The sequence below is a fragment of the Scyliorhinus canicula genome, chromosome 9 (assembly GCF_902713615.1).
Source record: "Scyliorhinus canicula chromosome 9, sScyCan1.1, whole genome shotgun sequence".
NCBI lineage: Eukaryota > Metazoa > Chordata > Chondrichthyes > Carcharhiniformes > Scyliorhinidae > Scyliorhinus > Scyliorhinus canicula.
Window position 1 is genome coordinate 77,520,439 of NC_052154.1, and position 16,922 is coordinate 77,537,360.

Consider the following 16,922-nt stretch of genomic DNA (forward strand, 5'->3'; position numbering starts at 1 on the left):
TCTTGAGATGTATCGCTGGCAAACCCAGAATTTGTTGTCCATCCTAATTGTCCTTGAAGAAGTGGTGGTCAGCTGCCTTTCTTGAACCACTGCAGTCCACGTTGAGAGTACACGCACGGTACTATTCGAAAGAGAGTTCCAGGATTTTGACCCAGCGACAGTGAAGGAACAGGGAAATATAGTTCCAAGTCGGTATGGCGTGTAGCAAACTTGCATGTGGCAGCGTACCCATGTTTTTGCTGCCCTTGTCCTTCTATGTGATAGAGGGCATGGGTTTGGAAGATACTGTCAAAAGAGCCTTGGTGAATTGCTGCAGTGCAACTTGTAGATGGCGGCATGCTGGCTCAGTGGTTAGCACTGTTGTGTCATAGCACCAGGGACCCAGGTTCCATTCTGGCCATGGATGACTGCCTGTGTGGAGTTTGCACGTTCTTCCCGTCTCTGCATGAGTTTCCTCCTACAATCCAAAGATGTGCAGGTCAGGTTGATTGGCCATCCTATTGTCCCTTAGTGTCCCAAGATATGCAGGTTAGGCAGGGTTGTGGGGATAGGGTGGGGGACTGTGCCTAGATAGGGTACTCTTTCAGAGGATCGGTGCAGACTTGATGGGCCAAAAGGCCTCCTTCTGCACTATAGGGATTCTATGATTCGAACACACAAAGTTGCCTCTGTGTGTTGGTGGTGGAGGGTATAAATATTTCAGGTGGTGGAGGGTGGAGCTGTTGGAGCCATACTCCTTTAGGCAAGCGGACAGGGTATTCCACCATACTCATGCCTGTAGAGGTGGACAGGTTTTGGGGAGCCAGGGTGAGTTACTCACCCCAGAACCCCCATCCTGTGACTTGCAGTTGTAGCCACAGTATTTATGTGGCTAGTTCAGTTCAGCTTTTTGTCAATGGTAACCCCCAGGATACTGACTGTGGAGAATTCAGCAATGTTAATACCAATGAATGTCAAGGAGAGCTGTTAAGAATGTCTTTTGTTGCTGATGACCGTTGTCTGGCACTTGTGTGGCGTGAAAGTTACTTACCACTTACAGCCCAAGCCTAAATGTTGTCCAGGTCTTGCTGAATATGAATGCAGATTTCTCCAGTGACTGAGCAATCACAAATGGTACTGAACTCTGCAATTATCAGCGAACCTCCCCACTTCTGGCCTTATTATGGAGGGATTCCTGCAACAATGTCTTGGGACTACGATGATTGGCCTCCAATAACCACAACCATCTTTTTATTTTACTAGGTAAGACTCGAACCAGTGATCAGTCCTTTTCCCTTGACTGTCACTGATTTTAGTTTGGCGAGGCATCCTTGATGCCACACTCAGTCCAATGCTGCCTTGATGTCATGGACAGCTACTCTCACCTCACCGCCTGAGTTCGGCTCTTTTGTCCATATTCAAACTAAGGCTCTAATGAGGTCAGGAGCCATATGGCCATGGTGGAACCCAAACAGACTGGCTGAATAATTGCTGCTGGGTTGCACTGTCGATAATACCTTCCATCATTTTACTGATGAATAGATTGAGGTGGCAATTGGTTGGATTCAATTTGTCCTGCTTTTTGTGGAGAGACCATTCTTGGGAAATTTTCCAAATTTTTGGTTATATGCCTGTGTTATATCTGCACTGGAACAGTTTGCCCACAAAGTCTTCAGTGCTACAGCTGGGATGCCTCCTAATTGGAAAAAAAATATTGGGTACTCTAAATTGATTTTAAAACGTTACAGAGTGGAAACTAATTGAGAGGTTGAGATGATTTATTTAGATAAGACAAACAACTAATGATTGTGCTCTGCATTGCTCAGTGGTTCAGGCCCAACGGATAACGCAGGTACCTGTGAAAACACCGATCTGTGAACAGAAAGGAAATTAATCGTATGGACAGTTTAGACAGTTGGAGAGTGGGAAGCATTTTATTGCAAATGGGTAACTTCTGCTGCATCTTTAATGGATATGTGGGAGAGAAGTCACAGATAATCTATAAACACGCTGCAAAGCCAGATTCTGAATGAGTTTACTTGATGCCTGTCCGAATGTAATGGTCTGGAACTGGCTGCCATTAATTGCGGAGCATGGGGGTCAGGTGGGGTAGTAGGATTTAGTCCCATGATTCGTTGGTTACCGTGGAGATTCTGTTCAGAATGTTCTTCAGCCTGTCGACAATAGCTGAAAAAGAAAGAAAGAGAGGATGCCTTACATACTGTTCAATGACCCCTTTAAACTTTCTTTGTTGCACTCCTATTTTAGTGTGTGATACCTTTATCTTTTTTACGGCCACACGCACATGCCAATATCTGAAAGTGGAGAGCTTGTGCATGGTCTCTGGTGGTATCTTCATAATTCTTGTATAGGTGCGCACACATGCAGCTTAAAGGAAACATTGCTGTTGTGTGCCAGCAACAAGACATGAGAAATAGTCAGGGGTTTCACTCACTCACTGTATAGTATACTCCACCCAACCATCTTTACTGCTCCATTAATGACCTTCCCTTCATCATAAGGCTACATGTGGGGATGTTTGCTAATGATAGCACAATGTTCAATTTCATGAGGGCTCTTGAATACCACACTTAGTCAAATGCTGCCTTGATGTCAAGGGCAGCTACTTTTACCTCGTCTTTTGAGTTCCGCTCTTTTGTCTATATTCAAACCAAGGCTCTAATGAGGCCAAGAACCAAGTGGCTTTGGCGGAACTAGAGCACTAGTGAGTATTAGTACCATTTTGTGATTCCTCAGACACTGAAGAAGTCTGTGCCCGCATGCAACTAGACCTGGACAATATTCAGGTTTGGGCTGCCAAGCATCAAATAACATTCATGCCACACAGGTGCCACAAATACCATGGCTAGCTCCAACAAGAAAATCTAACCATATTCCCTTGATGTTCAATGGCATGACAATTGTTGAATCTTCCACTGTCAACATTTTGAGAGTTACCATTGAGGAGAAAAGGAACTGGACCAGCCATATAAATACTGTGGCTGTAAGAGAAGGCCAGAAGCTGAGAATTCTGCAGCAAACTCACCTCTCCAACTTCTTTTCACCAACCACACGGCACAAGTTAGGGTTATAATGGAATACTGTCCCCTTGCTTGGGTAAGTGAAGATCCAACTGCACTCATAAGCTCAACACCATGCAGAACAAAGCAACTCACTTGATTGGAACCCCATTAAACATTCACTCCTTCCACCATTGACCCACAGTGGTAACACTGCGCTATTTACAATCCTGCAATTTGCTTAGGCACTTCACCAGCACGTTCCAAACTCACAACATCTACCTGAGAGTACCACCATCTGCAAATTCTACTTCAAAGTTATGCCCCACCTTGATTTGGAAGTATATCCCCGTTACTTCATTGTCGTTGGGTCTAAGTCCTTGAACTTCCTAACAGCACTGTTGATGTACCTGCACCACATGGACTGCAGTTGTTTGAGAAGGCAGCTTACCACAACCAAGTCAATTAGAGATGGGGAAAAAATGTTGGCTTTGTCAGCAACACTCAAATCCCATAAATAATTTAAAACACCCATTTAAAAAAAAATAATTTTTATGGGATGCAGGCTTCGCTGGGTAGGCCAGCATTTATTGCCCATCACTAACTGCTCTTCAGAAGGTGGTGGTGATGCACTATCAATAACCACAGAATCGAGGTTGTAGTCCGAACTGAAGGCTTTAATAGACAAGATGTTTCCCCCAGCAACTCAGGTACAGAAAGGAAGCTGTGGGGGATACACTGGCTCTTATAACCCGCCTTACTGGGCGGAGCTACCTTACAATTCTAACCAATGGGTGACTAGTGTTACATACCATTGGGCCAATGAGCAGCGAGCCTTCTCCACCAATGGTGTCTCGGCATTGCTAGGTACCGTAGTACCTCTAGTCATACTACCACAGGTGGTAAGCTGTCTTCTTGAACCACTGCAGTCCATATGGTGCAGAGACACCCACAGTGCTGATAGGGAGGAAGTTCGAGGATTTTGACCCAGTGACAGTGAAGGAACAGCTATATTTCCAAGTCAGGATGATAAGTGACTTGGAGGGGAACTTCCAGGTGGTGGTGCTCCCATGTATCTGCTGCCCTTGTCCTTCTAGGTGGTAATGGTCATGGAGTTTGGAAGGTGCTGCCTCAGGAGCCTTGGTGAGTTCCTGTTCGGAATCAGACAAAGCCCCTCACACCATATGCCATACCTCATGGAAACTAAGAAGCAATCTGAGCTTGAATACTGGGTTGGGCATCCTCTCAGGCAATGCATTCCAGATCCTAACCATTCACTGTGTAAAAAGGTTTTTCTCATATTGTCATTGCTGCATTTACCAATTGCTTTAAATGTGTGCTTTCTATTTCTCGATCCTTCCATGAATGAGAACAGTTTCTCTCTATCTGCTCTGTCCAGACCCATGATTTTGAACACGTCTTTCAAATCTCCCCTCAACTCTGCCTAATGAGTACAGTCCCAGTTTCTCCAATATTTCTATGCAACTTAAGCTCTTCATCCAGGAACTAGTTTCTTGAATCTTTTCCTCTCCAATGTCTTCACATTCTTACTGGCTTTGAGGATTCTTGTCTACCGGTAAAGCAGCCTTTCTCCTGGGCTCTAATATTTTTTAAATGAACTCCCAGATTACCGACAGCTGCGTTTCGAAGATTAATCGTTAATTTTTGGAGACTCCAGGACAATCCTGGAGAGTTGGCAAACCAAGGTGGCAACCCCCCCCCCCCCAAACACCCCCCCCCCCTGCCCAAACACCCCCCCCCCCCCCCCCACCCCCCCAAACACCAGTCTGCATCTGTTATTATGTCAGGAGAGCCATACAGGAGATGGACTCTAGATCTCTGCTATAGTTACTCCCTGCTGTGGAAAGTGGATCTGTACATACACCCTTACAGTGCGCGAGCAGAACAAAATCAATATGTTGTCTGCAGTTTAGCTGAACTGCCTGTTCACTGCCTTAGCTGTAAAAGCACCACTTACCTCCAGCTTTAGGTCGTTCAAATGGGTCGTAGGTACGACATTCATCAATGAGCTCTCGCAGGTCGTTGGGACAGTCGCTGGGCAGAGGCTCTTGCACTTTTTCACAGACCTTTTGGTGGATTTCTTCGTCGTTACAATCTGCTCAAGAATAATGATGGACTTTAAGCCACTTCTCATGTCTCAATATAACGTAGAGGCTGTTGACTGCATTTCAATAATACCATGCTCCTTATCTACACTTAGCATGAATCTGCCCTGAGACCACTCTAACCTCATGCTCAATGAAGTTTCTGAAGAGGGGCAGCTTTACAGAGTGAGCAGCTGGGAGTTTGGTGAATGAGGGAGTTTGCAATTAGCATTTTACAAAAAATTACTAGTTAAGTTTAAATTTCTGAATCCAGCCTTAAGCAGGGATAAACAGGCTCCCGAAGAGAGGCCAGCTGTATTTAGTTAATTCGGTGGCTAGCTTGATCCAGTTTCTAGCAGAGTTTTGTCGACGAACGGCTGCCACCTCCGAGAGAACCCCAACATTGACCCTCTTAAGGCAAATTTTATTTTCTCAAGACTGAGAAACCCAGCCATGTCACTAACCCAGGTCTCTACACTCGGGGGCTTCGAGTCTCTCCACATTAATAAGGTCCGTCTCCGGGTTACCAGGGAGGCAAAGGACAAAAAGTAGTTTCTAAAAGTTAAGTTATAGCAGTCAGCTCGGCCATGTGGAATTGTATCCTGTGGAATGTGGGAAGTCATAGACCCATCATATATCCCAGACAAATGCACCTGCAGGAAGTGTCACTGACAGCATAAGCTTGAGCTCTGGATTTCACAACTTGGGGGCTGGAATGACTTTCAGGGCTGGAATCCACAAGGCAGAGAAACTACATGGAAATAACTATTCTTTTGTTAATTCAAGGGATGTGGGCTTTGTTATCTAGGCTAGCATTTATTGCTCATCCCTAATTGCACTTGAAAAGGTGGATGGTGAGTTGCCATCTTGAACCGCTGCAGGCCATGTGGTGTAAGTACACACACTATGCTGTTAGGGAGAGAGTTCCAAAATTTTGACCCAGCGACAGTGAAGGACAGCAATATATTTCCAAGTCAGGATGATGAATGGCTTGGAGGAAACCTTCCAACTGGTGGTGTTCCCATGTGTCTGCCGCCCTTGTCCTTCCAGGCGGTAGTGGTTTTGGAAGATGCTGCCTAAGGAGCCAAAGTGAGTTCCTGCAGTGCCTCTCATAGATGGTACACATTGCTGCTACTGTGTGTTGATGGTGGACAAAATGGATGTTTGCAGATGCTGTGCCAATCAAGTGAGCTGTTTTGTCCTAGATGGTGTTGAGCTCTGAGTGTTGTTGAGCTGCACTCATCCAGGCAATTGGAGAGTGTTCCATCACACTTCTGACTTGTGCCTTGTAGATCTTCAAACTCGGGGACGCGACCCGCAGGTGGGTCGCGGGCGGGTGTCGGGAGGGTCGCGGAGACGTTGTCCGCGGCGCCCCTGATCGCGCAAATCCCCGCTTTTTTAAAAATTTAGATTACCCAATTATTTTTTCCAATTAAGGGGCAATTTAGTGTGGCCAATCCACCTACTCTGCACATTTTTAGGTTGTGGGGGCGAAACCCACGCAGACACGGGGAGAATGTGCAAACTCCACACGGACAGTGACCCAGAGCCGGGATCGAACCTGGGACCTCAGTGCCGTGAGACGGTTGTGCTAACCACTAGGCCACCGTGCTCAAATCCCCACTTTTAATAATGCCGGCTGCAAGTAGCCATTAAAACGGCCGCGAGCATGAAAACAAAATCCGGCCGCATTGCGCATGCGTGCACGATCGTCGGCGCGCATGCGCAGAACTATGCGCATGCTCGTCTCTTTTGCGCAAGCGCCGATGTTCGTGTGCGCATGCGCAGTGCAGCCGCTATTTCTTTTGGTGGGGGGTCTCAGTGTGAGGGTCTCTCCCTCCCTCCCCGGTGGACGCGCGCTGTTGGCGGGGTTTGTTTGAAGCGGTGACGATGCAGCGGGCTGTGTGAGGCGGGGAAGCTGCAGCGGGCTGTGTGAGGCGGGGTTTGGAGCGGGGAAGCTGCAGCGGGCTGTGTGAGGCGGGGTTTGGAGCGGGGAAGCTGCAGCGGGCTGTGTGAGGCGGGGTTTGGAGCGGGGAAGCTGCAGCGGGCTGTGTGAGGCGGGGAAGCTGCAGCGGGCTGTGTGAGGCGGGGTTTGGAGCGGGGAAGCTGCAGCGGGCTGTGTGAGGCGGGGAAGCTGCAGCGGGTTGTGTGAGGCGGGGTTTGGAGCGGGGAAGCTGCAGTGGATTGTGTGAGGTGGGGTTTGGAGCGGTGACGCTGCAGCGGGCTGTGTGAGGCGGGGTTTGGAGCGGGGAAGCTGCAGCGGGCTGTGTGAGGCGGGGTTTGGAGCGGGGAAGCTGCAGCGGGCTGTGTGAGGCGGGGAAGCTGCAGCGGGCTGTGTGAGGCGGGGAAGCTGCAGCGGGCTGTGTGAGGCGGGGTTTCGAGCGGGGAAGCTACAGCGGGCTGTGTGAGGCCGAGTTTGGAGCAGTGACGCTGCAGCGGGCTGTGTGAGGCGGGGTTTGGAGGGGTGACGATGCAGCGGGCTGTGTGAGGCGGGGTTTGGGGCGGTGATGCTGCAGCGGGCTGTGTGAGGCGGGGTTTGGGGCGGTGATGCTGCAGCGGGCTGTGTGAGGCGGGGTTTGGAGCGGGGAAGCTGCAGCGGGCTGTGTGAGGCAGGGTTCGGAGCGGGGAAGCTGCAGCGGGCTGTGTGAGGCAGGGTTTGGAGCGGGGAAGCTGCAGTGGATTGTGTGAGGTGGGGTTTGGAGCGGTGACGATGCAGCGGGCTGTGTGAGGCGGGGTTTGGGGCGGTGATGCTGCAGCGGGCTGTGTGAGTCGGGGAAGCTGCAGCGGGCTGTGTGAGGCGGGGTTTGGAGCGGGGAAGCTGCAGCGGGCTGTGTGAGGCGGGGTTTGGGGCGGTGATGCTGCAGCGGGCTGTGTGAGGCGGGGTTTGGAGCGGGGAAGCTGCAGCGGGCTGTGTGAGGCGGGGAAGCTGCAGCAGGCTGTGTGAGGCGGGGTTTGGGGCGGGGAAGCTGCAGCGGGCTGTGTGAGGCGGGGTTTGGAGCGGGGAAGCTGCAGCGGGCTGTGTGAGGCGGGGAAGCTGCAGCGGGCTGTGTGAGGCGGGGTTTGGAGTGGGGAAGCTGCAGCGGGCTGTGTGAGGCGGGGTTTCGAGCGGGGAAGCTGCAGCGGGCTGTGTGAGGCGGGGTTTGGAGCAGGGAAGCTGCAGCGGGCTGTGTGAGGCGGGGTTTGGAGGGGTGACGATGCAGCGGGCTGTGTGAGGCGGGGTTTGGGGCGGTGATGCTGCAGCGGGCTGTGTGAGGCGGGGTTTGGGGCGATGATGCTGCAGCGGGCTGTGTGAAGCGGAGTTTGGAGCGGGGAAGCTGCAGCGGGCTGTGTGAGGCGGGGAAGCTGCAGCGGGCTGTGTGAGACGGGGAAGATGCAGCGGGCTGCGTGAGGCGGGGTTTGGAGCGGGGAAGCTGCAGCGGGCTGTGTGAGGCGGGGTTTGGAGCAGTGACGATGCAGCGGGCTGTGTGAGGTGGGGTTTGGAGTGGGGAAGCTGCAGCGGGCAGTGTGAGGCGGGGTTTGGAGCGGGAAAGCTGCAGCGGGCTGTGTGAGGCGGGGTTTGGAGCGGGGAAGCTGCAGCGGGCTGTGTGAGGCGGGGTTTGGAGCGGGGAAGCTGCAGCGGGCTGTGTGAGGCAGGGTTCGGAGCGGGGAAGCTGCAGCGGGCTGTGTGAGGCAGGGTTTGGAGCGGGGAAGCTGCAGTGGATTGTGTGAGGTGGGGTTTGGAGCGGTGACGATGCAGCGGGCTGTGTGATGCGGGGTTTGGAGCGGTGACAATGCACGGGCTGTGTGAGGTGGGGTTTGGAGCGGGGAAGCTGCAGTGGATTGTGTGAGGCGGGGAAGCTGCAGCGGGTTGTGTGAGGCGGGGTTTGGAGCGGGGAAGCTGCAGTGGATTGTGTGAGGTGGGGTTTGGAGCGGTGACGCTGCAGCGGGCTGTGTGAGGCGGGGTTTGGAGCGGGGAAGCTGCAGCGGGCTGTGTGAGGCGGGGTTTGGAGCGGGGAAGCTGCAGCGGGCTGTGTGAGGTGGGGAAGCTGCAGCGGGCTGTGTGAGGCGGGGTTTGGAGCGGGGAAGCTGCAGCGGGCTGTGTGAGGCGGGGAAGCTGCAGCGGGCTGTGTGAGGCGGGGTTTGGAGCGGGGAAGCTGCAGCTGGCTGTGTGAGGCGGGGAAGCTGCAGCGGGCTGTGTGAGGCGGGGAAGCTGCAGCGGGCTGTGTGAGGCGGGGTTTGGAGCGGGGAAGCTGCAGCGGGCTGTGTGAGGCGGGGAAGCTGCAGCGGGCTGTGTGAGGCGGGGTTTGGAGCGGGGAAGCTGCAGCGGGCTGTGTGAGGCGGGGTTTGGAGCGGGGAAGCTGCAGCGGGCTGTGTGAGGCGGGGAAGCTGCAGCGGGCTGTGTGAGGCGGGGTTTCAGGCGGGGAAGCTACAGCGGGCTGTGTGAGGCCGAGTTTGGAGCAGTGACGCTGCAGCGGGCTGTGTGAGGCGGGGTTTGGAGGGGTGACGATGCAGCGGGCTGTGTGAGGCGGGGTTTGGGGCGGTGATGCTGCAGCGGGCTGTGTGAGGCGGGGTTTGGGGCGGTGATGCTGCAGCGGGCTGTGTGAGGCGGGGTTTGGAGCGGGGAAGCTGCAGCGGGCTGTGTGAGGCAGGGTTCGGAGCGGGGAAGCTGCAGCGGGCTGTGTGAGGCAGAGTTTGGAGCGGGGAAGCTGCAGTGGATTGTGTGAGGTGGGGTTTGGAGCGGTGACGATGCAGCGGGCTGTGTGAGGCGGGGTTTGGGGCGGTGATGCTGCAGCGGGCTGTGTGAGGCGGGGTTTGGGGCGGTGATGCTGCAGCGGGCTGTGTGAGTCGGGGAAGCTGCAGCGGGCTGTGTGAGGCGGGGTTTGGAGCGGGGAAGCTGCAGCGGGCTGTGTGAGGCGGGGTTTGGGGCGGTGATGCTGCAGCGGGCTGTGTGAGGCGGGGTTTGGAGCGGGAAAGCTGCAGCGTGTGGTGATCCTCGCCTGATTCACCAGGGGGCAGCGCGGGGACACCCATAAAAGGAACGCCGAAGGCCCGCCTCCGCCACTTGAAACCGGAGGGGTTGGAGTGGCAAGAGGTGCAAGTAACTGAAGGGTGCTAGTCTGTTTGGGGCCTAGTTGCAGAACATTGAAGAGCAGCCTTTTCTCAAGTGTAATCTGTAATTTATTGTGGGACACAATAAATCATCCTTAACCTAAAGACGACTTCGAGCATTCTTTCAAGAAGCATAACACAGCGGGCTGTGTGATGCGGGGAAGCTGCAGCAGGCTGTGTGAGGCGGGGTTTGGGGCGGGTGATGCTGCAGCGGGCTGTGTGAGGCGGGGTTTGGAGCGGGGAAGCTGCAGCGGGCTGTGTGAGGCGGGGAAGCTGCAGCGGGCTGTGTGAGGCGGGGAAGCTGCAGCGGGCTGTGTGAGGCGGGGAAGCTGCAGCAGGCTGTGTGAGGCGGGGTTTGGAGTGGGGAAGCTGCAGCGGGCTGTGTGAGGCGGGGAAGCTGCAGCAGGCTGTGTGAGGCGGGGTTTCGAGCGGGGAAGCTGCAGCGGGCTGTGTGAGGCGGGGAAGCTGCAGCGGGCTGTGTGAGGCGGGGTTTGGGGCGGTGATGCTGCAGCGGGCTGTGTGAGGCGGGGTTTGGAGCGGGGAAGCTGCAGCGGGCTGTGTGAGGCGGGGAGCTGCAGCGGGCTGTGTGAGGCGGTGTTTGGAGCGGGGAAGCTGCAGCGGGCTGTGTGAGGCGGGGTTTGGAGCGGGGAAGCTGCAGCGGGCTGTGTGAGGCGGGGTTTGGAGCAGGAAGCTGCAGCGGGCTGTGTGAGGCGGGGAAGCTGCAGCGGGCTGTGTGAGGCGGGGTTTGGAGTGGGGAAGCTGCAGCGGGCTGTGTGAGGCGGGGAAGCTGCAGCGGGCTGTGTGAGGTGGGGAAGCTGCAGCGGGCTGTGTGAGGCGGTGTTTGGAGCGGGGAAGCTGCAGCGGGCTGTGTGAGGCGGGGAAGCTGCAGCGGGCTGTGTGAGGCGGGGTTTGGAGTGGGGAAGCTGCAGCGGGCTGTGTGAGGCGGGGAAGCTGCAGCGGGCTGTGTGAGGCGGGGTTTCGAGCGGGGAAGCTGCAGCGGGCTGTGTGAGGCGGGGTTTGGAGCAGGGAAGCTGCAGCGGGCTGTGTGAGGCGGGGTTTGGAGGGGTGACGATGCAGCGGGCTGTGTGAGGCGGGGTTTGGGGCGGTGATGCTGCAGCGGGCTGTGTGAGGCGGGGTTTGGGGCGATGATGCTGCAGCGGGCTGTGTGAAGCGGAGTTTGGAGCGGGGAAGCTGCAGCGGGCTGTGTGAGGTGGGGAAGCTGCAGCGGGCTGTGTGAGACGGGGAAGATGCAGCGGGCTGCGTGAGGCGGGGTTTGGAGCGGGGAAGCTGCAGCGGGCTGTGTGAGGCGGGGTTTGGAGCGGTGACGATGCAGCGGGCTGTGTGAGGTGGGGTTTGGAGTGGGGAAGCTGCAGCGGGCTGTGTGAGGCGGGGTTTGGAGCGGGAAAGCTGCAGCGGGCTGTGTGAGGCGGGGTTTGGAGCGGGGAAGCTGCAACGGGCTGTGTGAGGCGGGGTTTGGAGCGGGGAAGCTGCAGCGGGCTGTGTGAGGCAGGGTTCGGAGCGGGGAAGCTGCAGCGGGCTGTGTGAGGCAGGGTTTGGAGCGGGGAAGCTGCAGTGGATTGTGTGAGGTGGGGTTTGGAGCGGTGACGATGCAGCGGGCTGTGTGATGCGGGGTTTGGAGCGGTGACGATGCACGGGCTGTGTGAGGTGGGGTTTGGAGCGGGGAAGCTGCAGTGGATTGTGTGAGGCGGGGAAGCTGCAGCGGGTTGTGTGAGGCGGGGTTTGGAGCGGGGAAGCTGCAGCGGGCTGTGTGAGGCGGGGTTTGGAGCGGGGAAGCTGCAGCGGGCTGTGTGAGGCGGGGTTTGGAGCGGGCTGTGTGAGGCGGGGAAGCTGCAGTGGATTGTGTGAGGTGGGGTTTGGAGCGGTGACGCTGCAGCGGGCTGTGTGAGGCGGGGTTTGGAGCGGGGAAGCTGCAGCGGGCTGTGTGAGGCGGGGTTTGGAGCGGGCTGTGTGAGGCGGGGAAGCTGCAGCGGGCTGTGTGAGGCGGGGAAGCTGCAGCGGGCTGTGTGAGGCGGGGAAGCTGCAGCGGGCTGTGTGAGGCGGAGAAGCTGCAGCGGGCTGTGTGATGCGGGGTTTGGAGCGGGGAAGCTGCAGCGGGCTGTGTGAGGCGGGGAAGCTGCAGCGGGCTGTGTGAGGCGGGGTTTGGGGCGGTGATGCTGCAGCGGGCTGTGTGAGGCGGTGTTTGGAACGGGGAAGCTGCAGCGGGCTGTGTGATGCGGGGAAGCTGCAGCGGGCTGTGTGAGGCGGGGTTTGGAGCGGGGAAGCTGCAGCGGGCTGTGTGAGGCGGGGTTTGGGGCGGTGATGCTGCAGCGGGCTGTGTGAGGCGGGGTTTGGAGCGGGGAAGCTGCAGCGGGCTGTGTGATGCGGGGAAGCTGCAGCGGGCTGTGTGAGGCGGGGTTTGGAGCGGGGAAGCTGCAGCGGGCTGTGTGAGGTGGGGGAGCTGCAGCGGGCTGTGTGAGGTGGGGTTTGGAGTGGGGAAGCTGCAGCGGGCTGTGTGAGGCGGGGTTTGAAGCGGGGAAGCTGCAGCGGGCTGTGTGAGGCGGGGTTTGGAGCGGGGAAGCTGCAGCGGGCTGTGTGAGGTGGGGTTTGGAGCGGGGAAGCTGCAGCGGGCTGTGTGAGGTGGGGTTTAGAGCGGGGAAGCTGCAGCGGGCTGTGTGAGGCGGGGTTTAGAGCGGGGAAGCTGCAGCGGGCTGTGTGAGGCGGGGTTTGGAGCGGGGAAGCTGCAGCGGGCTGTGTGAGGCGGGGTTTGGAGCGGGGAAGCTGCAGCGGGCTGTGTGATGCGGGGTTTGGAGCGGGGAAGCTGCAGCGGGCTGTGTGATGCGGGGAAGCTGCAGCGGGCTGTGTGAGGCGGGGTTTGGAGCGGGGAAGCTGCAGCGGGCTGTGTGAGGCGGGGTTTGGAGCGGGGAAGCTGCAGCGGGCTGTGTGAGGCGGGGAAGCTGCAGCGGGCTGTGTGAGGCGGGGAAGCTGCAGCGGGCTGTGTGAGGCGGGGTTTGGAGCGGGGAAGCTGCAGCGGGCTGTGTGATGCGGGGTTTGGAGCGGGGAAGCTGCAGCGGGCTGTGTGATGCGGGGAAGCTGCAGCGGGCTGTGTGAGGCGGGGTTTGGAGCGGGGAAGCTGCAGCGGGCTGTGTGAGGCGGGGTTTGGAGCGGGGAAGCTGCAGCGGGCTGTGTGAGGCGGGGAAGCTGCAGCGGGCTGTGTGAGGCGGGGTTTGGAGCGGGGAAGCTGCAGCGGGCTGTGTGAGGCGGGGTTTGGAGCGGGGAAGCTGCAGCGGGCTGTGTGAGGCGGGGAAGCTGCAGCGGGCTGTGTGAGGCGGGGTTTGGAGCGGGGAAGCTGCAGCGGGCTGTGTGAGGTGGGGTTTGGAGCGGGGAAGCTGCAGCGGGCTGTGTGAGGCGGGGTTTGGAGCGGGGAAGCTGCAGCGGGCTGTGTGAGGCGGGGAAGCTGCAGCGGGCTGTGTGAGGCGGGGTTTGGAGCGGGGAAGCTGCAGCGGGCTGTGTGAGGCGGGGAAGCTGCAGCGGGCTGTGTGAGGCGGGGTTTGGAGCGGGGAAGCTGCAGCGGGCTGTGTGAGGCAGGGTTTGGAGCGGGGAAGCTGCAGCGGGCTGTGTGAGGTGGGGTTTGGAGCGGGGAAGCTGCAGCGGGCTGTGTGAGGCGGGGTTTGGAGCGGGGAAGCTGCAGCGGGCTGTGTGAGGCGGGGAAGCTGCAGCGGGCTGTGTGAGGCGGGGAAGCTGCAGCGGGCTGTGTGAGGTGGGGTTTGGAGCGGTGACGATGCAGCGGGCTGTGTGAGACGGTGTTTGGAGCGGGGAAGCTGCAGCGGGCTGTGTGAGGCGGGGTTTGGAGCGGGGAAGCTGCAGCGGGCTGTGTGAGGCGGGGTTTGGAGCGGGGAAGCTGCAGTGGGCAGTGTGAGGCGGGGTTTGGAGCCGGGAAGCTGCAGCGGGCTGTGTGAAGCGGAGTTTGGAGCGGGGAAGCTGCCTGGGGAGCGGGGCCGGGGCTCCGGCTGCAGTTTGTGGTGAGCGAAGCCTCGGTGCTAAATTAATTTGGGTTTGTCCCAGGCCCGGGGGTGCCTCTTCCCCGAGGCTGCGCTGACGAGCGACAGACGGCCCTGCAGCTCCCCCACCCCTGCCCCAAACACACCGGCCTCTCGGCGGGGCTGCTCCCCCTCTCTGCCCGGATCAGCCGCTCGGCCTGGGTGGAATTAAGGACCTAGCCCCTGTTGCCCTCTCCCCCCCACCCCCAATGTGCCCCCCACTCCCAGTGTGCCCCCTCTCGCCTCCCCATCCTGCCCTTCCCCCCAAACCTATCCTGCCCTCTACCCCCCACCTCCAGTGTGCCCCCTACCCCACACCCAGTGTGCCCTGTTCCCCCCACTCCCATCCTGCCCTCTCCCCCCCCCCATCCCCATCCTGCCCTCTCCCCCCCATCCCCAGTGTGCCCTCTCCCCCACCCAGTGTGTGCCCTCCCCCCGGGGTGCCCATTCCGGTGCCCGACTCCCTCCATCTCCACCTCTCCCGCGCCGCTATTTTTTTAAATGGTCGCAGCTTTTTGTTTTACAAGGTTGGGGGGAGGGGTTTATTCATTTTATTCATTTATTTTATTCATTTAATTTTTATTTCTATCATTTATTTTACTCATCAACAACGTTGAGAAAGTACACATTACGGTCAGTGGAGGGGAGTGGCCCTTTGAAGTCCATGCTGAGGCGTTCAAAAGGGCGGGAGGCCTTCACCAGGTGAGCCTTGTCCGTCCGATAGAAGTGCGGCTTGCACTCTGCACAGATTTGGCAATCCCTGGTCACAGCCCTGACATCCCCTAGGGGCTGGTTTAGCTCACTCAGCTAAATCGCTGGCTTTTAAAGCAGACCAAGCAGGCCAGCAGCACGGTTCGATTCCCGTAACAGCCTCCCCGGACAGGCGCCGGAATGTGGCGACTAGGGGCTTTTTACAGTAACGTCATTGAAGCCTACTCGTGACAATAAGCGATTTTCATTTTTTCATTTCCTCAGTGGAGTAGGGCAGGTTGCGGGCCTTGACGAAGTGAAGAAGCCGGATGACCCCCGGGTGACAGAGGTCGTAGTGGATGGCCCGTAACTGGTCTGTTTGCACGCTGGCGCATATACCTTGGGACATGGCATCTGGGGCTCATTGAGCTTCCCAGGGCGAAACAAGATGTCGTAGTTATAGGTGGCGAGCTCGATTCTCCACCGCAAAATTTTATTGTTCTTAATCTTGCCCCGCTGTGTGTTATTAAACATGAAGGCAACTGACCGTTGGTCATTGAGGAGAGTGAATCTCCTGCCGGCCAGGTAATGCCTCCAGTGTCGCACAGCTTCCACAATGGCTTGTGCCTCCTTCTCGACGGAGGAGTGTTGAATCTCGGAGGCATGGAGGGTATGGGGAAAAAAAGGCAACAGGCTTTCCTGCCTGATTGAGGGTAGCGGCCAGGGCAAAGTCAGACACATCGCTCTCCACCTGGAATGGAAGGGATTCATCCACAGCGTGCATCGTGGCCTTGGCAATGTCGGCTCTGATGCGGTTAAAAGCCAAGCGGGCCTCAGCCATCAGGAGAAAAATGGTGGACTTAATGAGTGGGCGGGCCTTGTCCGCGTAGTTGGGGACCCACTGGGCATAATACGAGAAAATCCCAGGCATCGTTTCAGGGTCTTGGGGCAGTGGGGAAAGGGGAGCTGGAGTAAGGGGCGCATGCGATCGGGGTCGGGCCCTAGGGCACCGTTTTCCACGACATAGCCGAGGATGGCTAGCCGGGTTGTGCGGAAAACGCGTTTCTCCTTGTTGTAGGTTAAATTAAGGAACCGGGCAGTGCGGAGGAATATATCTAGGTTCGCGTCATGGTCCTGCAGGTCATGGCCGCAGATGGTGACATTATCCAAGTACGGGAACGTGGGCCGCAGCCCGTACGGTCCACCATTCGGTCCATTGTTCATTGGAAGACCGAAACCCCATTGGTGACGCCAAAGGGGACCTGGAGGAACTGGAAGAGGCGGCTGTCTGCCTCGAAGGCAGTGCACTGCCGGTCTTCCGGCCGGATAGGGAGCAGGTGGAACGCGGACTTCAAGCCTACCTTAGAGAAGACTCAATACTGCGCAATCTGATTGACCATGTCAGATATGCACGGGAGGGGGTACGCATAGAGCTGATTGTACCGGTTGATTGTCTGACTGTAGTCGACTACCATCCGGTTCTTCTCCCCGCTGCTGACGACCACCACTTGTGCTCTCCAGGGACTGTTATTAGCCTCGATGATCCCTTCCTCCAGGAGCCGCTGAACCTCTGACCTGATGAAGGCCCTGTCCTGAGCACTGTACCGTCTGCTTTGGGTGGTGACGGGCTTACAGTCTGGGGTGAGGTTCAAGAAGAGCGAGGGAAGGGCAGCACAGTGGAGCAGTGGGTTAGCCCTGCAGCCTCACGGCGCCGAGGTCCCAGGTTCAATCCCGGCTCTGGGTCACTGTCTGTGTGGAGTTTGCACATTCTCCCCGTGTTTGCGTGGGTTTCGCCCCCACAACCCAAAATATGTGCAGGCTAGGTAGATTGGCCACGCTAAATTGCCCCTTAATTGGAAAAAATGAATTGGATACTCTAAATTAATTTTTTTTAAAAAAGAAGAGCGAGGGAGGGGCGACCTTCAGGGTCGCGAGGCCGCAGATCGTGAGAAGGGGCAGGGCCCCCCCGAATTTTAGAGTTAGGCTTCTGAGGTTGCACTGGA

The 16,922-nt window shown here is 57.2% G+C and overlaps 1 protein-coding gene across 1 annotated transcript in view; it reads right to left on the bottom strand.

Moving 5' to 3' along the window:
* Window positions 1–1,739: 1,739 nt before the first annotated feature.
* The window catches only part of LOC119971445 (mixed lineage kinase domain-like protein), a 93,800-nt gene continuing 78,617 nt past the window's right edge, over window positions 1,740–16,922 (bottom strand). Inside the window, 2 exon segments of the mRNA XM_038806982.1 lie at window positions 1,740–2,166; window positions 4,978–5,115. Coding sequence (XP_038662910.1) covers window positions 2,099–2,166; window positions 4,978–5,115 — 206 coding nt within the window. The 3' untranslated portion in view covers window positions 1,740–2,098.